Source organism: Phyllobates terribilis, unplaced genomic scaffold (assembly GCF_046119375.1).
Source record: "Phyllobates terribilis strain yellow unplaced genomic scaffold, ASM4611937v1 Scaffold_2__4_contigs__length_985480577, whole genome shotgun sequence".
Classification (NCBI taxonomy): Eukaryota; Metazoa; Chordata; class Amphibia; order Anura; family Dendrobatidae; genus Phyllobates; species Phyllobates terribilis.
The window spans coordinates 951,079,031-951,101,181 of record NW_027362762.1 but is presented as its reverse complement, the minus strand read 5'-3'; the positions used below and the strand labels follow the sequence as shown (position 1 = coordinate 951,101,181).

Genomic DNA, 22,151 nt, shown 5'->3' with positions numbered 1-22,151 from the left:
TTTTTTGCCTTCCCCTGGATCAACGCTGCGGAATAGCTGCAGTGCACAAGAAATAGGCTGAACTGGATGGACGCTTGTCTTTTTTCGGCCTTATAAACTATGTAACTATGTAACTGGAAGCAAGTGTGCAACCTCCTCACAGCGCCCCCACAGGGAAAATGAAGAATTATACAGTTCTCATTGATGGGTCCTCCGTAGATTTTCTGTACTCAATGGGGAAACATGGCAGCAAGCCTGTAACTTTCCTGCAGTGCAATCTCTTTAAGTAGAGAGACAGTTGAGATGAATGTTGGAGCCCCCCATTAATGTGATGATGGGAGTCCCAGCGCTTGGACCCTACTGATCTTCCATTTAATTATCTAGTGAATATGCCTTGAACTTATTTTTTGGGAGCGGCGTATGGACACCCCATAGTGGAGTCAATTAAAGGGATTGTCCCATCTGGGACATTTATGGCAAATCAACAGAATCTATAAATGTTGCTGCACTTATACCCTAGTTGCATCCAGAGCTGCACTCAGAATTCTGCAGGCTGGAAAGTATCTATGTCTCTTGTTACTGTATCCAGTGGTGCTGTGAGCTCCCACCATGCACTGTAGAAATGTGAATGCAGCTTTGGATGTGACTGGAGCATAGCATATAATTCCTTACGCTATTGTACGATTATTGTGTGATTTGCGGCTCTACTTTTGGGGGTAACCCAGGACCCCTTTCCACGCCTGCGTTCTAGGAATGTGTGTTTTCCAGGGCTGCGGGTTGAGGATATTCTCCGGTTGGCTCGCTCATTATTCCAGGTGGTTCGTCTATAAATAACAGGCACGCTCGGTAAATACGCCTTTAAGGATCGCTCCCTTCATTTAGAAAGTAGGTTATGACGGTGGAGGAGCCATTAGGAGGCAGCGTAATTATTTCCTAGAAGTTCCTGTGTCTTTGTGATCCTGGGGGAGCGGGACGCCCCAACGTTGTACCGTGACCGCTTATATTTGCCATATCCCGGACCACAGAGGAAACTCCCCATGGGCCCAGCAGCGATCATGACCCATTTTCCACCTAGCGACTCAAATCTGTGAAACGTGAACTAGTGCCGGGCTGCAGAGCATCACATCCTTCACTTTCTGCTTCAAATTTCCACTTGTACAAGATAATCCAGAAAATCTGATAATCCGGCAGCGATCAGGTGTCATGGATGCCGTAGTGTACGATATACAGTACAGACCAAAAGTTTGGACACACCTCATTTAAAGATTTTTCTGTATTTTCTTGACTATGAAAATTGTACATTCACACTGAAGGCATCAAAACTATGAATTACCACATGTGGAATTATATACTTAACAAAAAAGTGTGAAACAACTGAAAATATGTCTTATATTCTAGGTTCTTCAAAATAGCCACCTTTTGCTTTGATGACGGCTTTGCACACTCTTGGCATTCTCTTGATGAGCTTCAAGAGGTAGTCACCGGAAATGGTTTTCACTTCACAGGTGTGCCCTGTCAGGTTTAATAAGTGGGATTTCTTGCCTTATAAATGGGGTTGGGACCATCAGTTGTGTTGTGCAGAAGTCTGGTGGATACACAGCTGATAGTCCTACTGAATAGAAAAACGAGTGGCCATCATTACTTTAAGAAATGAAGGTCAGTCAGTGCGAAAAATTGGGAAAACTTTGAAAGTGGCCCCAAGTGCAGTTGCAAAAACCATCAAGTGCTACAAAGAAACTGGCTCACATGAGGACCGCCCGAGGAAAGGAAGACCAAGAGTCACCTCTGCTTCTGAGGATAAGTTTATCCGAGTCACCAGCCTCAGAAATCGCAGGTTAACAGCAGCTCAGATTAGAGACCAGGTCAATGCCACACAGAGTTCTAGCAGCAGACATATCTCAACAACTGTTAAGAGGAGACTTTGTGCAGCAGGCCTTTATGGTAAAATAGCTGCTAGGAAACCGCTGCTAAGGACAGGCAACAAGCAGAAGAGACTTGTTTGGGCTAAAGAACACAAGGAATGGACATTAGACCAGTGGAAATCTGTGCTTTTGGTCTGATGAGTCCAAATTTGAGATCTTTGGTTCCAACCACCGTGTCTTTGTGCGACGCAGAAAAGGTGAATGGATGGACTCTACATGCCTGGTTCCCACCGTGAAGCATGGAGGAGGAGGTGTGATGGTGTGGGGGTGTTTTGCTGGTGACACTGTTGGGGATTTATTCAAAATTGAAGGCATACTGAACCAGCATGGCTACCACAGCATCTTGCAGCGGCATGCTATTCCATCCGGTTTGCGTTTAGTTGGACCATCATTTATTTTTCAACAGGACAATGACCCCAAACACACCTCCAGGCTGTGTAAGGGCTATTTGACCAAGAAGGAGAGTGATGGGGGGATACGCCATATGACCTGACCTCCACAGTCACCAGACCTGAACCCAATCGAGATGGTTTGGGGTGAGCTGGACCGCAGAGTGAAGGCAAAAGGGCCAACAAGTGCTAAGCATCTCTGGGAACTCCTTCAAGATTGTTGGAAGACCATTTCCGGTGACTACCTCTTGAAGCTCATCAAGAGAATGCCAAGAGTGTGCAAAGCAGTCATCAAAGCAAAAGGTGGCTACTTTGAAGAACCTAGAATATAAGACATATTTTCAGTTGTTTCACACTTTTTTGTTAAGTATATAATTCCACATGTGGTAATTCATAGTTTTGATGCCTTCAGTGTGAATGTACAATTTTCATAGTCATGAAAATACAGAAAAATCTTTAAATGAGAAGGTGGGTCCAAACTTTTGGTCTGTACTGTATATATCTACAGTATATTGCTGTGTGCAGCTCTTACAGCGGGCTCTGTGACACAACATACATGGGGGGGGCTCTGTGACACGACATACATGGGGGGCTCTGTGACACGACATACATTGGGGGCTCTGTGACACGACATACATGGGGGGCTCTGACACGACATACATGGGGGGCTCTGTGAAACGACATACATGGGGGGCTCTGTGACACGACATACATGGGGGGCTCTGTTACACGACATACACGGGGGGCTCTGACACGACATACATGGGGTGCTCTGTGACACGACATACATGGGGGGCTCTGTGACATGACATACATGGGGGGCTCTGTGACACGACATACATGGGGGGTTCTGTGACACGACATACATGGGGGCCTCTGTTGTATGGATACATGGTGGGTATGTGGTACGATCAGGGCTGTGTGATGAAGTATTTATGGTAGACTATATGGCACGGCACTCATGGTAGGCTGTGTGGTATGGAACTGTTAGGGGGCGCTATTATGGTACTGATGAGCAGCTCTGTGGTATTGTACTGATGGGGGGCTATGTGGTATTATGCTAATGGGGTGCTCTGTGGTATTGTACTGATGGAGGGCTATGTGGTATTGTACTGATGGAGGGCTCTGTGGTATTGTACTGATGGAGGGCTCTGTAGTATTGTACTGATGGAGGGCTCTGTGGTATTGTACTGATGAAGGGCTCTGTGGTATGGTACTGATGGAGGGCTCTGTGGTATGGTACTGATAGGGGCTCTGTTGTGTTGCACTTATGATGGGTCTGTGGTAGGATAATGATGAGGAGGGTCTGTGGTATGATATTGATGGGGGGGCTCTGTGGTATGGTACATATGGGGGCTATATAATATGTTACTGATGGGGGTTATGTGTGATTGTACTGCTGGGGAGGCTCTATGTCATGATACTAATGAGTGGATGTGTAGTATGGTACTGATGGGGAGGCTCTGTGGTATGGCACTTATGATGGGTCTCTGTGGTATGGTAATGATTGGGGAGGAACTGTGGTATGGTAGAGATGGGGGACCTGTGATATGATACTGATGGGGGGGATCTCTGGTATGGTCTTCTTGAAGAATTACAGTTTGACACATTGTGACTTGGGAACTTCACTGAACTAAAAATATATCTTGTCCTCCTAGCTCACGTTAATGGGGTCCAGTGTTCCGGTGTGCACCCTCATCTCTGCTCATGTAGTGTTTATTAGTTATGCTGTTGGGGGTAGTAGTCCCGGAGCTCGCGCTTTGGATGGTGAGAATAAAATATTTTCAAACGTTTTGAATATCCGATACATGACGAGTTCTATGAACTGGAACGGGACCCAATGGCTTATTGCCCCCCTGAGGACCCAGACTGGGGGAAACGTAGGAAGGAAATATTTGCCATTTCATCATTAGTCAGATCAAATTTTTAGATTGTGAAAGTTAATTTACTCGTAATGTTTAATTCAGCCGATAACGAGCCGGCTCCAAGCCGCCAACTAATCCTAATTCTGTAATTGGGAGATCATTAACGGCCATGAAATTCATGAGCAATTAGGAGACAAAGTCATCGACACGGGTGACTCGCAAGAAGACGTTAACTAAGGATCTTACCGCTGTCTCCATGTCTGTAGTACCAGGTTAGAGCACACCTACCATGTTGGAGGCGTATGGCACTACTATGGGCACCCTAATCAGAAGTCACCCAAATCTGTCATAGTGGCAACCTGTCACTAGGGGGAGCTGTATAGGGGCTCATCTCCCAATAAAAATGATACTTTTTTTTGTAGAGATCCGATGTGCCAGTCATGAGAAATCTGGGGTTGAAGAAAATCGGTCTGGAAGTGCACTGGGGGCGTGTCAGTGCACTGGGGGCGTGTCAGTGCACTTGGAAGTAGTCGAAGTGCATTTGCATAGGACTTCTAAGCTGGATTTCTCTTGACTGCCACTTTGGATCTTTACAAAAAAGGTATCATTTTTATTAGGAGACGAGCACAGTCATACCAGTCCTGGCATATGAAAAATATGTTGACAGGTTCCCTTTAAGATGCTTGCAGATACTGTGACTGCTTATCCTGCATACATAGAGCAGTAAGCCAGACTGACCTCCCAGTATTGCTGATCTGCACCGTACGCAGTACACATTCTAATAAATTAATGAAAACTCGGCTATAATACGTGAAATGATTACATTGTTTCTGTTTATTCTATAATAAACATTTATAATGAAGCGCCACAAATAAATATGTTTACACGTATATGTCGCGGCACCGTACAGAGACACGGGGAATTGTGCCAGCAACCGTAGCCACAGAGACTTATTGCTAGACAGAATCGCATGTACTTCAACAAAATTATCCAGAAAAGCAAACAATGAGCAAGAAAAATAAACATCGTAATGAGAAAATAATGATCAGCGATGTCACAGAACCGCCAAACAATACACACAATCCATACACACAGAGATAGCACACGTCTAACCATGAATCCTCAGCAACTGGGGTGTGAGTACAACCTCTAAAATGTCATATTATTGCCCATAAGGAGCAGTATTATAGTAGTTATATTCTTGTACATAGGAGCAGTATTATAGTAGTTATATTCTTGTACATAGGGAGCAGTATTATAGTAGTTATATTCTTGTATATAGGGGCAGTATTATAGTAGTTATATTCTTGTACATAGGAGCAGTATTATAGTAGTTATATTCTTGTACATAGGGGCAGTATTATAGTAGTTATATTCTTGTACATAGGGGCAGTACTATAGTAGTTATATTCTTGTACATAGGGGCAGTATTATAGTAGTTATATTCTTGTACATAGGAGCAGTATTATAGTAGTTATATTCTTGTACATAGGGGCAGTATTATAGTAGTTATATACTTGTACATAGGGAGCAGTATTATAGTAGTTATATTCCTGTACATAGGGGGCAGTATTATAGTAGTTATAATCTTGTACATAGGAGCAGTATTATAGTAGTTATATTTTTGTACATAGGAACAGTATTATAGTAGTTATATTCTTGTACATAGGAGCAGTATTATAGCAGTTATATTCTTGTATATAGGAGCAGTATTATAGTAGTTATATTCTTGTACATAGGGGCAGTATTATAGTAGTTATATACTTGTACATAGGAGCAGTATTATAGTAGTTATATTCCTGTACATAGGGGGCAGTATTATAGTAGTTATAATCTTGTACATAGGAGCAGTATTATAGTAGTTATATTCTTGTACATAGGAACAGTATTATAGTAGTTATATTCTTGTACATAGGAGCAGTATTATAGCAGTTATATTCTTGTACATAGGGGCAGTATTATAGTAGTTATATTCTTGTACATAGGAGCAGTATTATAGCAGTTATATTCTTGTACATAGGAGCAGTATTATAGTAGTTATATTCTTGTACATAGAGGCAGTATTATAGTAGTTATATACTTGTACATAGGGAGCAGTATTATAGTAGTTATATTCTTGTACATAGGAACAGTATTATAGTAGTTATATTCTTGTACATAGGAGCAGTATTATAGCAGTTATATTCTTGTACATAGGAGCAGTATTATAGTAGTTATATTCTTGTACATTGGTGCAGAATTATAGTAGTTATATTCTTGTACATTGGTGCAGAATTATAGTAGTTATATTCTTTTACATAGGGGCAGTATTATAGTAGTTATATTCTTGTACATAGGGGCAGTATTACAGTAGTTATATTCTTGTACATAGGGGCAGTATTATAGTAGTTACAGTGCCTACAAGTAGTATTCAACCCCCTGCAGATTTATCTGGTTTGATAAGATGCAAATAAGTTAGAGCCTTCAAACTGCAAACGAGAGTAGGTTTTATGAACAGAAGCATAAATCTTACAAACCAAAAAGTTATGTTGCTCAGTTGAATTTTATTAAATTTTAAACATAAAAGTGTGGGTCAATTATTATACAACCCCTATTTTTAATATTTTGTGGAATAACCCTTGTTTGCAATTACAGCTAATAATCGTCTTTTATAAGACCTGATCAGGCCGGCACAGGTCTGTGGAGTTATCTTGGCCCACTCCTCCATGCAGATCTTCTCCAAGTTATCTAGGTTCTTTGGGTGTCTCATGTGGACTTTATTCTTGAGCTCCTTCCACAAGTTTTCAATTGGGTTAAGGTCAGGAGACTGACTAGGCCACTCCAACACCTTGACTTTTTCCCTCTTGAACCAGGCCTTGGTTTTCTTGGCTGTGTGCTTTGGGTCGTTGTCTTGTTGGAAGATGAAATTACGACCCATCTTAAGATCCTTGATGGAGGAGCGGAGGTTCTTGGCCAAAATCTCCAGGTAGGCCGTGCTATCCATCTTCCCATGGATGCGGACCAGATGGCCAGGCCCCTTGGCAGAGAAACAGCCCCACAGCATGATGCTGCCACCACCATGCTTGACTGTAGGGATGGTATTCTTGGGGTCGTATGCAGTGCCATCCAGTCTCCAAACGTCACGTGTGTGGTTGGCACCAAAGATCTCGATCTTGGTCTCATCAGACCATAGAACCTTGAACCAGTCTGTCTCAGAGTCCTCCAAGTGATCATGAGCAAACTGTAGACGAGCCTTGACATGACGCTTTGAAAGTAAAGGTACCTTACGGGCTCGTCTGGAACGAAGACCATTGCGGTTGAGTACGTTACTTATGGTATTGACTGAAACCAATGTCCCCACTGCCATGAGATCTTCCCGGAGCTCCTTCCTTGTTGTCCTTGGGTTAGCCTTGACTCTTCGGACAAGCCTGGCCTCGGCACGGGAGGACACTTTCAAAGGCTGTCCAGGCCGTGGAAGGCTAACAGTAGTTCCATAAGCCTTCCACTTACGGATGATGCTCCCAACAGTGGAGACAGGTAGGCCCAACTCCTTGGAAAGGGTTTTGTACCCCTTGCCAGCCTTGTGACCTTCCACGATCTTGTCTCTGATGGCCTTGGATTGCTCCTTTGTCTTTCCCATGTTGACCATGTCTGAGTGCTGTTCACAAGTTTGGGGAGGGTCTTAAATAGTCAGAAAAGGCTGGCAAAAGAGATCTTTAATCCACACATGTGAAGCTCATTATTCTTGGTGCCTGAACTACTTCTTAATACTTTAGGGGGACCAAACAGAATTCTTGTGGTTTGAGGGGTTGAATAATAAATGACACTCTGAATTAACTTTTAACGTTTTAAAAAAAAAAAAAAAATTTGCTGCAGTGCATTTCCCACTTCCAGGCTGATCTACAGTACAAATGTCACAATGCCAAGTTAATTCCGCGTGTGTCAACCAGCTAAATCTGCAGGGGGTTGAATACTACTTGTAGGCACTGTATATTCTTTTACATAGGGGCAGTATTATAGTAGTTATATTCTTGTACATAGGGGCAGTATTATAGTAGTTATATTCTTATACATAGGAGCAGTATTATAGTAGTTATATTCTTGTACATAGGAACAGTATTATAGTAGTTATATTCTTGTACATAGGAGCAGTATTATAGTAGTTATATTCTTGTACATAGGAACAGTATTATAGTAGTTATATTCTTGTACATAGGAGCAGTATTATAGTAGTTATATTCTTGTACATAGGAGCAGTATTACAGTAGTTATATTCTTGTATATAGGAGCAGTATTATAGTAGTTATATTATTGTACATTGGTGCAGAATTATAGTAGTTATATTCTTTTACATAGGGGCAGTATTATAGTAGTTATATTCTTGTACATAGGGGCAGTATTATAGTAGTTATATTCTTGTACATAGGGGGCAGTATTATAGTAATTATATTCTTGTACATAGGAGCAGTATTATAGTAGTTATATTCTTGTACATAGGGGCAGTATTATAGTAGTTATATTCTTGTACATAGGGGGCAGTATTATAGTAGTTATATTCTTGTACATAGGGGCAGTATTATAGTAGTTATATTCTTGTATATAGGGAGTAGTATTATAGTAGTTATATTCTTGTATATAGGGACAGTATTATAGTAGTTATATTCTTGCACATAGGGAGCAGTATTATAGTAGTTATATTCTTGTACATAGGGGCAGTATTATAGTAGTTATATTCTTGTACATAGGGAGCAGTATTATAGTAGTTATATTCTTGTATATAGAAGCAGTATTATAGTAGTTATATTCTTGTACATAGGGAGCAGTATTATAGTAGTTATATTCTTGTACATAGGGAGCAGTATTATAGTAGTTATATTCTTGTATATAGGGGCAGTATTATAGTAGTTATATTCTTGTACATAGGGAGCAGTATTATAGTAGTTATATTCTTGTATATAGGAGCAGTATTATAGTAGTTATATTCTTGTATATAGGAGCAGTATTATAGTAGTTATATTCTTGTACATAGGGAGCAGTATTATAGTAGTTATATTCTTGTACATAGGGAGCAGTATTATAGTAGTTATATTCTTGTATATAGGGGCAGTATTATAGTAGTTATATTCTTGTACATAGGGAGCAGTATTATAGTAGTTATATTCTTGTACATAGGGGGCAGTATTATAGTAGTTATATTCTTGTACATAGGGGGCAGTATTATAGTAGTTATATTCTTGTACATAGGAGCAGTATTATAGTAGTTATATTCTTGTACATAGGAGCAGTATTATAGTAGTTATATTCTTGTATATAGGGGCAGTATTATAGTAGTTATATTCTTGTACATAGGAGCAGTATTATAGTAGTTATAGTCTTGTACATAGGGGGCAGTATTATAGTAGTTATATTCCTGTACATAGGGGGCAGTATTATAGTAGTTATATTCTTGTACATAGAGGCCAGTATTATAGTAGTTATATTCCTATACATAGGGTGCAGTATTATAGTAACATTATGGAGTGATGTTTGAGTGGTATTTGGGTCCTAGGAATGTTCTGTGCTTAGTATAATGATATTGCTGATAATCAGTATATTTTTATGGCGTATGACTAACCATTGACCTATCTTTCTCCTTTTATTTTCAGGACTGTCCCACGCGGTACAAGTGATGATGCCTGAGCACACAAGATCAGTCATGCTGTTCCAGTCAACCTTGCTGCGGTGCCATTACTCCACCACCTCGTCCAAGCCCGTTTTGGTCCAGTGGAAATACAAATCTTTTTGCCAGGACCGTACAGAGGAGGCTTTAGGCATCGGGAAAGCCCCCAGCAAGAGCAATATGGGGGGCAACCAATATCTGGATTGTCCTGATGGCAGCAGGACGGTGCGACCAGTGGCCTCTAAACTGGGAGACAGTGTGACTCTGGGAGACTTTTATAAAGGAAGGACCGTCACCATTGTGAACGGTAAGTCAGCGAAGCGATGTGACGGAGCCTTAAAGTTGATCTGAACAAGTCCTTTCCCGAAAAATTGTGGTAGGTGCAATCGAACAGTACACCGGACACTTTATTAGGAGTCCTGTGTATTCATGAGCACAGTGCTCCCTCTCCCTTCTCTCTCTGCATACACAGCAACCTGTCGATCACCCTGAGTGATCTTAAAGGGGATGTTCACCTTTCACCTAAACTAGAAGGTACGGACTTATAAGAATGGCTTTAGGCAAAATTTGCATTGTGATGGAGACTAAGTCACGGTCAGACCCTAGATGAATTCGGCGCGTCTTCTATTAGATTCCTCCACCGCAGGATGTTTTCACCGTCCTTGAGATACACATTTGCAATTTTCTGTGTATTTAATTGTATCCTTTTTTTTTTTTTAATATTGATTTCTGTAATAAATTGTAACAATTTTCTCGTAAGTAACGTAATCGGTTCCAGCCTTGACCATCGCGGTCATCCGGCTGTAAAACTTAAAGGGCCGTGATCTGTGAAGGATACTGAGATAACGACCTGCCTGACGTTGGCGACTGAGCTGAATATTTAATTAATGCTAAAAAATAAGTTACATCTCTTCTGGGACGAGGGGTTTAGCATTGGTAGTATAAGATTGAGATGTTATCTCCATAAAGAGCGCCACACTTGTCCTCAGGTTACATGTGGTATTGCGGCTCAGCTCCATTCACTTCAATGGAGCTGATCTGTAATACCAGGTGTAAACTTTGGCATTGTTTTTGGAAAGAAGCAGCCATATTTTTTTTTTCTAATCCCGGAGTACCCCTTTTACTCCGTAAAACTATTTGTTGTGGTTACAGGACCGGGCACAGTGGTGACATTACACATTATCTGATATTATTGTGTTGCGCCTTTGTCACACTTTATTGCAGCCATTACTCTTACAAGCTCATATTCGTTATCATTTTCATTTTTCGGTTCAGTGATTCACTTCATTGTATTAGGATCGGTCATTAAAATGTAAAAGTTTTATGGATCCCGGGCAGAATAAAGGACGACTGTAGGCATTTTATTAGTGCAGATATTGTTATTGTATATTCTCTTCTCTTCTTTTTTTTTCTCAATGCATATTGTGAATGATATCAGATATTCTGTAACTAAATCTTAATCAGTGTTTAATGATTCATTTTACGACTTTTTATCCAACTTTGGGTTTCAATTCCTCACCATATCCAAGATCTCTTGCTTGCTGTCTTTCAATAGGAACACATTCATAAGTCTGAATTATAGATAAAGAAAAAACATCATCAAACTATCACCCAATAGTAATACCCATATATATATTCTGATGGCAGATACTTGGCATTCTTATGCAACATATGCTCTCTCGTTGGTGATAACTTGAAGAAAAGGGATGGTATTCCCCTCCTGGAGCACTGTTTGATAACATGAAGAAAGGTTCCTGTATCTTCCCTACTCCTTGGGGTCACTAGTTAGAGGGACAGATCCCAGTAATTGCTTCTGGTTGGTTAGAAAGGTGATAACATAGAGAAAAGTTCCAGTATTTCCTCACAGAGCCACTGGAGGCTATAGAGGGGAGAGATGAGAAAGGCTACATTTAGGAAGATAGGTGATAACATGAAGAAAGGTTCCGGTATCGTACCTGTGATTACTGAAGTCTGTAAAGGTGGAGAGGTCTCAGTAACAGGCTGAGATTAGAAAGGGGTTTGATAACATGAAGAAAAGTTCCTGCCCCCTTTTACCTGGACTTCGATCACTGGAGACTGTACAGGTGGAGAGATGACAGTAACAGGCTAATGGAGGCGTGACAACATGAAGAAAAGCTCCAGCCCCCTCCCTACATGTACTGTGATCACTGGGAGCTTTACAAAGAGGGATGACAGTAACAGGCTGTGACTGGAAAGAGGGGTGATAAAATGAAGAAAAGTTCCTGCCCCCTGTCTGAACTGTGATCACTAGAAACTTTTCAAATGGAGATGATAGTAACAGGTTGTGATTGGAAAGAAGGGTAATAACATGAAGAAAAGCTTCCCCCCCCCCCCGATAATTGGAGGCTGTACCAGAGAAGAGATGATAGTAACAGACTATTGGTAAGATGGGTGATTACTAGTGTTGATCGAGCACTAAAATGCTCGGGTGCTCGAAGCTCGGGCCAAGCTCACCGTGATACTCGGGTGCTCGACCCGAGCAACGAGCCCAATGTTAGTCTATTGGAGACCCGAACATTTTTGCGACAGCACCCCCGGCAGTCTGTAGAAAGCCTAAAAAGTGCCCAAAACGATAGTGACAGTGCTCAAATGACATGGGAACAGCATGGGGATCGCCCCAGGAAGCATTTCTGACCCCCAGGTCACTGCTGTCAACAACGTGGTCAGAGGTATTAAGCCACTTTTACGGGCTCACAATAAAACGTTCAAAAACGAAACTGAAACTGCTTTCCTGTGAAATATGTTAAGGAAGTTCCTTTCCAGGGTAAAGACTCGTGTATAAGGTAAAATAAATAACCAAAAATACTCCTCCACACCTTGGGCTATGTTCACAAGTAGTATTTTTTTATAAGTTTTTGCACTTTTGTATTGCTTTCAACCGTGACAAATGCATTCACCGGGAAATGTCATTTTAACATTTTACAACCTTATCTGGCCATGCGCTGTGTGACACATGCGTACAGTGCTGAAAAGACATGGGAACAGCATGGGGAAGACCCCTGGAAGCATCTCTGACACCCAGGTCACTGCCTAAAAGGGTGCCCATCAGAAGTGATCCTTGCCGCCGTTAGAACTCTCCTATTAGTTTTTTTCTATCTTGCTGGTCACATGACCTTTTTTGCCTATTTAATCCTGCTCTGGCCTTGCTGGACTTCATTGTAATTTCTACTCTTAAGTTAGCCTGGTGCTTAGTTACCTTTCTCAGTTAGTTTAGCTAGGTCTTCGGACCTTTATGTTCTATGTTGTGTGTTTGTCTTTTACTGCTACAATTTCTGCTAGGAGGTGTCCAACTTTATCCCAGTCCCTAGTTCTTGTAGAGATCCCTTCCTTGCATCTATAGGTCTTCGTACAGACTAGCCGAGGACTTTAGCGGGTCTGATCGCAGGATCAGGTTCCCCGTTACATCGTAGGGATCTAGCTTAGTTCTATTGTAGGGACAGATCTCCTTTCTTTCCTTAGTGCTTGTAGCAGATCATAACAGTAAGTCCAGCCCAAAAATATCTCTAAGGAAAGACTTCCAGTTTCCATCATGGTGTCCGTTCAGGATTTGGCTCAACGCCTGCAGGGACTCTATCTGGAGGTGGCCGAGCTCCAACAACACGTGAGTAGCTGTTCTGGAGCACATTTTGTGGAGCCAAAGGTACGTTTGCCTGATTTATTTTTTGGTGATCAAGAAGAATTTTTTTCCTTTAAAAATGCTTGTTTGTTGTATTTTCGTTTGAGACCCAGATCCTCTGGTGATGAATCACAGCGCATAGGGTTCATAATGTCACTTTTGCGCAAAGAACCTCAGGGATGGGCCTTTTCTCTCCAACCTAGTGATCCATGCTTTAGATCAGTGGATAGGTTTTTTTTCTGCTTTGGGTTTGTTTTATGATGATCCTGATCGTGTCTCATCAGCTGAGACTGAATTGAGACGTTTGAGGCAGGGATCAGGTAATGTGGAAAAATATTGTTCTCACTTCCGTCGGTGGTCTGCCCAGGTGGGGTGGAACGATTCAGCTTTGAAAAGTTTGTTTCTTGCGGGGCTAGGTGAAAGGGTTAAGGATTTGCTGATTGCTTATCCCACACCTGGAAACTTGCAGCAGGCAATGCAATTAGCTATAGGGGTGGACAGGAGACTGCGTGCAAGGGTTAATGAGAGTAAATCCTCTGCCATGTCAGCTCCGAGTCTTGAGAGGGTCTGTACTGACATTGGAGAGCCGATGGAGATTGGGGCGAAGGCACCCCGCTCTCAGGAAAAAGACCGCAGATCTTCTGAAGGTTTGTGCTTTTATTGCGGGAAATCTGACCATTTTATTAAGAACTGTGTGCTTCGTATGAACAAAGAAAAAAAAAAAGGTCAGTTACGCCCGTATTGCCTGTTTAAATACTAAGGGGGTATTTCTTTCTGCTACTACTGCTGCTCAGGAAGAATTAATTGAATTTCGGATATTTGTGGATTGTGGTTCTACTCTGAATGTGATTGATGGGGGATTCTTGGAAAAACTTAAATTAAAACCCAAACCTTTGTCATCCCCTATTGCTGTGGTTTCTGTCGATGGCTCCCCCTTGAAGAGTGTTACTCACAAGGTCTGTGAATTTCCCCTCACTATTAATGGTATTCACCAAGAAAATTTGGATTTGGTGGTATTAAATAATTTGCCTTCTCCGGTAATTTTGGGGTTACACTGGTTAAAATTGCACAATCCTGTACTGGATTGGTCTACCAATGAAATTAAGTCCTGGAGCCCTAAGTGTTATGACAAGTGTTGTAACGGACGTATTGCTGCGGTGGAAAAAGGGGAATTACCTGTACCTATTCAGGATTTTTGGAGAGTTTTTTCTGAGGAGGAGTCACAAATTTTACCTCCCCATAGAGACTATGATTGTACCATTGAATTTGTCCCTGGAGCGACTCTTCCTAAAAGTCGTTTATTTAACCTTACTATTCCTGAGAGAAAGGCTTTGGAGGAATACATACAGACAAGCTTGGCCGCCGGTCACATTAGGCCTTCCAAGTCTCCTGTGGCTGTTGGATTTTTTTTTGTTAAAAAAAAGGACGGCGGTTTACGTCCTTGTCTGGATTTTCGTGACATTAATAAAATTACTGTACGCAATCCTTACCCACTGCCATTGATTCCTGATTTGTTTAACCAGTTAGTGGGGGCCAAGTGGTTCTCTAAAATTGATCTCCGGGGGGCATACAATTTGTTGCGTATGAAGGAGGGTGATGAATGGAAGACTGCTTTTAACACTCCTGTGGGTCATTTTGAGAATTTGGTTATGCCTTTTGGTCTCACCAATGCTCCTGCATTTTTTCAGAATCTTATTAATGACATCCTTAGACCTTTGATCGGCAAAAATGTGGTTGTGTATTGTAACGGGTCTGGGAGGCGGAACCTCTGAGCAACTCTACAAGGGGGCGGTCCTTATGAGGAAGCGGGTGGCTCCCAGGGAAGACGGGCAGGTACTCACGGCAAGTGACAGGGACAGTCTCTGGGTAGAAGGGCTGGTAGTCACGGCAAGTGACAGGGACAGTCTCTGGGTAGACTAGCAGACAGGTAGCAGGTGGACGCTCCCAGGTGAGCGGGCAAAAGTCTCTGGACGAGCAGATGGTACGGCAGAGTCTCCAGGTAGGCTAGCAGACAGGTAGCAGGTGAGCGCTCCCAGGTGAGCGGGCAAGAGTCTCTGGACAGGCAGGTGGTCACGGCAAGTGACGGCAGAGCCTCCAGGTAGGCTAACAGGCAGGTAGCAGGTGAGCGCTCCCAGGTGAGCGGGCAAGAGTCTCTGGACTGGCAGGTGGTCACGGCAAGTGACGGCGGAGCCTCCAGGTAGGCTAGCAGGCAGGTAGCAGGTGAGCGCTCCCAGGTGAGCGGGCAGGCTGGTCCATAGACAGACTGACAGGTGTCGGAAGGCAGACCGTCGGACCGCAGGCTTGCAAGCAGGTAAGCGGATATCAGGCAGGTATCAAGCAGGAATCTGGCAGGTGACTGGCAGGTAACTGGCAACGGGACCTGAGGGCTGAAGCAGAGTGAAGGCTTTGCAACAACATTGCTCGGGCTCCTCCATTTTGGAGGAGGTGCCTTATATATGGTGAGGTCCTCCGGCCATTGGCCGGGAACTCCTTAGGACGGCGCGCGCGGCCCCTTTAAGAGAGGGGGAGCGCGCGCCCTAAGCACAGTGGCCGGGAAGCAGCGCGCGCTGCCAGCAGAGCGGAAGGAGGACGCCGGGCACGGAGCGGAGAGGTGAGGGGAACAGCGTCCCTGCCTAGCAGGAGGTAGGGACGCCGACGCTACATGTATTTGGATGACATTTTGATTTATTCACCGGATCTGGAGTCTCATTGGCGGAGCGTGCGTGAGGTATTACAGTTATTAATTGACAGTTCGCTTTTTGCTAAGCTGGAGAAATGTGAGTTCGCTGTACAGAGAATTAGTTTTTTGGGCTACATTATCTCCAGCGAGGGCTTTGAGATGGACCCTGTGAAGGTTCAGGCGGTTCAGGAATGGCCTAGGCCTATTGGTTTGAAATCGATACAGAGGTTTTTGGGTTTCGCCAATTATTACAGAAAATTCATTAAAAATTTTTCTATTATTGTCAAACCACTGACCGATCTTACCAGGAAAGGTGCTAATGCGGTTCAGTGGACTTCTGAGGCCATTGAGGCTTTTGTGCTTCTTAAGGAGAGGTTCAGCTCTGCTCCCATCCTTATGCAGCCTGATGTGACTAAGCCGTTTTTGGTTGAGGTTGATGCTTCTTCGGTGGGGGTCGGTGCGGTGTTGTCTCAGGAAAACAAGGATGGAGTACATCCCTGTGCTTTTTTTTCAAAAAAATTTTCTGAGACTGAACTTAATTACGATATTGGTAATTGGGAATTGCTGGCTATTAAACTCGCATTTGAACACTGGCGTCATCTCTTGGAAGGTGCTGAATTTCCCATTCAGGTTTTCACTGATCATAAAAATCTGATCTATCTTGATGCTGCCAAGCGCTTGAATGCCCGTCAGGCTAGGTGGGCACTTTTTTTCTCGCGGTTTAATTTTTCCGTTACTTACATCCCGGGTACCAAGAATGTTAAAGCGGATGCTTTGTCTCGCAGCTTTTCTCCCATGGTCGGTGCTGAGGAGGAGGAGAGCATTTTACAAGAAGATGTTGTGATTGCAGCATTGGCTCCGTTTTGGAAGATGAGATTCTTAAAGCACAGGAGAATGCCCCATCTAACACTCCCCATGGGAGGTTGTTTGTGCCTAGGACCTTTAGGAGAGATTTGTTTGTTGAGTGTCATGAGTCTCGGTTGGCAGGTCATCCAGGAATTTCTGAGACCAAGAGACTTGTGGGTCGCAGTTTTTGGTGGCCTGGATGGCAGAAGGAAGTCATTAAGTGGGTGCGTCAATGTACTGTGTGTGCTAGATCTAAGTCTTCACATGCTCCTGCTGCGGGGTTGCTTTGCCCTCTGGAGGTTCCTAGTGCACCTTGGACACATCTGGCTATGGACTTTATTACTGACTTTCCCCCCTCTGAGGGTTTCACAGTCATCTGGGTGGTCGTGGACCATTTTAGCAAGATGTGTCACTTGGTTCCTTTCATCAAATTGCCCTGCGCTAAGACACTCGCTAAGGCCTTTGTCAAGGAAATTGTCAGACTACATGGCGTTCCTACTGACATTGTTTCGGATAGGGGACCTCAGTTCGTGGCTCGTTTTTGGTGTGCTTTTTGTGACAGGTTGGGAGTTCATTTGTCGTTTTCTTCCGGATATCATCCTGAGTCTAATGGCCAGACAGAAAGAAAGAACCAGGATGTTTAGCAGTTCTTGCGTTGTTTTGTGGCAGACAATCAGGAGGGGTGGTCTGAGTTTCTGCCACTTGCTGAGTTTGCTCTTAACAACCATACATCCTCTTCTGCTGGTTGTTCGCCTTTTTTTTGTTGTTCTGGGAGACATCCGTATTTTGGGTCATTCTCCAAATTGGTATCGGCTGTGCCTGAGGAGGAGAGTTTTTCCGGTGATTTGGAGAGAGTTTGGACGGATGTGCATGGTAATCTTCAGGAGGCTAACAAAAAATCTAAGAGGTACTTTGATAGGAAACGGCAAGAGGTTTTGTTTGCTATTGGTGACATAGTTTGGTTGTCCTCTAAGAATCTGCGGTTGAGGATTCCTTCTAAAAAATTGGGTCCCAAGTTTGTAGGGCCCTTTAAGGTGCTTCAGGTAGTTAACCTATCTGCTGTTAGGTTGGAGGTTCCTACCTCCTGGAAGATTAATCCGGTGTTTCATGTTTCTCTGTTGAAAAGAGCTTATGTGTCGGATGGAGACGCCTCTGCCACTGTTCCTCCGGTGGTGGAGGACGGGGAATACGAAATTTCCCGCATCCTAAATTCTAGACGGTATAGAGGTGTTACAACTCTCCTGTTAGGTTTTTTTTAGTTTGCTGGTCACATGACCATTTTGCCTATTTAATCCGGCTCCGCCCTCCTGGCTTTGCTGGACTTCATTTGTATTTACTACTGTTGAGCTAGCTTGGTGCTCTGTTGCCGTTCTCGGTTAGTTTTGCTAGGTCTTCTGACCCCTATGCCTTTTTGTTGTGTGTTTGTCTTTGACTGCTACTATTTCTGCTAGGAGGTGTCCAACTTTTCCCAGTCCCAAGATCTTGTAGGGATCCCTCCCTCACATCTATAGGTCTGCGTTCAGACTAGCCGAGGACTTTAGCGGGTCTGATCGAAGGATCAGGTTCCCCGTTACATCGTAGGGATCTAGTTTAGTTCTATTGTAGGGACAGATCTCCTCTCTTTCCTTAGTCTCTGTGGCAGATCATAACAGTAAGTCCAGCCATAAAAAAAAAAAAATTTCTCTAAGGAAAGACCTCCAGTTTTCCATCATGGTCTCGGTGCAAGATTTGGCTCAACGCTTGCAGGGACTCTCTCTGGAGGTGACCAAGCTCCAACAACACGTGAGTAGCTGTTCTGGAGCGCATTTTGTGGAACCTAAGGTACGTCTGCCTGATCTATTTTTTGGCGAACAACAAGATTTTTTTTCTTTTAAAAATGCTTGTCTATTATATTTTCGTTTGAGACCCGGATTCTCTGGTGATGAATCACAGCGCATAGGGATCATAATGTCACTTTTGCGCAAAGATCCTCAGGGATGGGCCTTCTCTCTCCAACCTAGTGATCCGTGCTTTAGATCAGTGGATAGTTTTTTTTCTGCTTTGGGTTTGTTGTACGATGATCCTGATCGTGTCTCATCTGCTGAGTCTGAATTAAGACGTTTGAGGCAGGGATCAGGTAATGTGGAAAAATATTGTTCTCACTTCCGTCGGTGGTCTGCCCAGGTGGGGTGGAACGATTCTGCTTTGAAAAGCTTGTTTCTTGCAGGGCTATGTGAAAGGGTAAAGGATTTACTGATTGCTTATCCCACACCTGGAAACTTGCAGGAGGCAATGCAATTAGCTATACGGGTGGACAGGAGACTGCGTGAAATGGTTAATGAGAGCAAATCCTCTGCTATGTCAGCTTCGAGTCCTGAGAGGTTCTGTGCTGACAATGGAGAGCCGATGGAAATTGGGGCGATGGCACCCCGCTCTCAGGAAAAAGACCGCCGACTTTCTGAAGGCTTGTGTTTCTATTGCGGAAATTCTGATCATTTTATTAAGAGCAGTGTGCTTCGTAAGAAGAAAGAAAAAAAAATGGTCAGTCATGCCCGTATTGCCTGTTTAAATTCTAAGGGGGTATTCCTATCTGCCACTACTGCTGCTCAGGATGAATTAATGGAATTTTGGGTATTTGTGGATTGTGGATCTACTCTGAATGTGATTGTTGGGGGATTCTTGGAAAAACTTAGATTAGAACCTAAAACTTTGTCATCCCCTATTGCTGTGGTTTCTGTCGATGGCTCTCCCTTGAAGAGTGTTACTCACAAGGTCTATGAATTTCCCCTCACTATTAATGGTATTCATCAAGAGAATTTGGATTTGGTGGTATTGGATAATTTGCCTTCTCCAGTTATATTGGGGTTACCCTGGTTAAAATTGCACAATCCTGTACTGGATTGGTCTACCAATGAAATTAAGTCCTGGAGCCCTAAGTGTTATGACAAGTGTTGTAACGGGCGCATTGCTGCTGTGGATAGAGGGGAATTGCCTGTACCTATTCAGGATTTTTGGAGAGTTTTTTTCTGAGGAGGAGTCGCAGGTTTTGCCTCCCCATAGAGACTATGATTGTACCATTGAATTTGTCCCTGGCGCGACTCTTCCTAAGAGTCGTTTATTTAATCTTACTATTCCTGAAAGAAAGGCTTTGGAAGAATACATACAGACAAGCTTGGCCGTCGGTCACATTAGGCCTTCCAAGTCTCCTGTGGCTGTTGGATTTTTTTTTGTAAAAAAAAAAGATGGCGGTTTACGTCCTTGTCTGGACTTTCGTGAGATTAATAAAATTACTGTACGCAATCCTTACCCACTGCCATTGATTCCTGATTTATTTAACCAGTTAGTGGGAGCCAAGTGGTTCTCTAAAATTGATCTCCGGGGGGCATACAATCTGTTGCGCATGAAGGAGGGTGATGAATGGAAGACTGCTTTTAACACTCCTGTGGGTCATTTTGAGAATCTGGTTATGCCTTTTGGTCTCACCAATGCTCCAGCATTTTTTCAGAATCTTATTAATGATATCCTTAGACCTTTAATCGGCAAAAATGTGGTTGTGTATTTGGATGACATTTTGATTTATTCGCCGGATCTGGAGTCTCATTGGCGGAGCGTACGTGAGGTATTACAGTTATTAATGGACAATTCGCTTTTTGCTAAGCTGGAGAAATGTGAGTTCGCTGTACAGAGAATTAGTTTTTTGGGCTACATTATCTCCAGTGAAGGTTTTGAGATGGACCCGGTTAAAGTTCAAGCTGTGCAGGAATGGCCTAGGCCTATTGGTTTGAAATCGATACAGAGGTTTTTGGGTTTCGCCAATTATTACAGAAAATTCATAAAAAAATTTTTCTATTATTGTCAAACCGCTGACCGATCTCACCAGGAAAGGTGCTAATGCGGTTCAGTGGACTTCAGTGGCCGGGAAGCAGCGCGCGCTGCCAGCAGAGCGGAAGGAGGACGCCGGGCACGGAGCGGAGAGGTGAGGGGAACAGCGTCCCTGCCTAGCAGGAGGCAGGGACGCCGACGCTACATGTATTTGGATGACATTTTGATTTATTCACCGGATCTGGAGTCTCATTGGCGGAGCGTACGTGAGGTATTACAGTTATTAATTGACAATTCGCTTTTTGCTAAGCTGGAGAAATGTGAGTTCGCTGTACAGAGAATTAGTTTTTTGGGCTACATTATCTCCAACGAGGGCTTTGAGATGGACCCTGTGAAGGTTCAGGCGGTTCAGGAATGGCCTAGGCCTATTGGTTTGAAATCGATACAGAGGTTTTTGGGTTTCGCCAATTATTACAGAAAATTCATAAAAAATTTTTCTATTATTGTCAAACCGCTGACCGATCTCACCAGGAAAGGTGCTAATGCGGTTCAGTGGACTTCTGAGGCCATTGAAGCTTTTGTGTTTCTAAAGGAGAGGTTCACCTCTGCTCCCATCCTTATGCAGCCTGATGTGACTAAGCCGTTTTTGGTTGAGGTTGATGCTTCTTCTGTGGGGGTTGGTGCGGTGTTGTCTCAGGAAAGCAAGGATGGAGTACATCCCTGTGCCTTTTTTTCAAAAAAAATTTTCCGAGACTGAACTTAATTACGATATTGGTAATCGGGAATTGCTGGCGATTAAACTCGCATTTGAACACTGGCGTCATCTCTTGGAAGGTGCTGAATTTCCCATTCAGGTTTTCACTGATCATAAAAATCTGATCTATCTTGATGCTGCCAAGCGTTTGAATGCCCGTCAGGCTAGGTGGGCACTTTTTTTCTCGCGGTTTAATTTTTCCGTTACTTACATCCCGGGTACCAAGAATGTTAAAGCGGATGCTTTGTCTCGCAGCTTTTCTCCCATGGTCGGTGTTGAGGAGGAAGAGGAGACCATTTTACAAGAAGGTGTTGTGATTGCTGCTTTGGACTCCGTTTTGGAGGATGAGATTCTTAAAGCACAGGAGAATGCCCCATCTAACACTCCCCATGGGAGGTTGTTTGTGCCTAGGACCTTTAGGAGAGATTTGTTTGTTGAGTGTCATGAGTCTCGGTTGGCAGGTCATCCAGGAATTTCTGAGACCAAGAGACTTGTGGGTCGCAGTTTTTGGTGGCCTGGATGGCAGAAGGAAGTCATTAAGTGGGTGCGCCAATGTACTGTGTGTGCAAGATCCAAGTCTTCCCATGCTCCTGCTGCGGGGTTGCTTTGCCCTCTGGAGGTTCCTAGTGCACCTTGGACA

At 43.3% G+C, this 22,151-nt stretch overlaps 1 protein-coding gene across 4 annotated transcripts in view; it reads left to right on the top strand.

The window, feature by feature from the left end:
• The window catches only part of ILDR2 (immunoglobulin like domain containing receptor 2), a 299,279-nt gene that overhangs the window by 124,312 nt on the left and 152,816 nt on the right, over positions 1-22,151 (top strand). For all 4 annotated transcript variants that reach the window (XM_073668555.1, XM_073668552.1, XM_073668553.1 and 1 more), the window contains exon 2: positions 9,780-10,100. In XM_073668555.1, the coding sequence (XP_073524656.1) occupies positions 9,780-10,100 (321 nt within the window). The remainder of the gene's footprint in view (positions 1-9,779; positions 10,101-22,151) is intronic.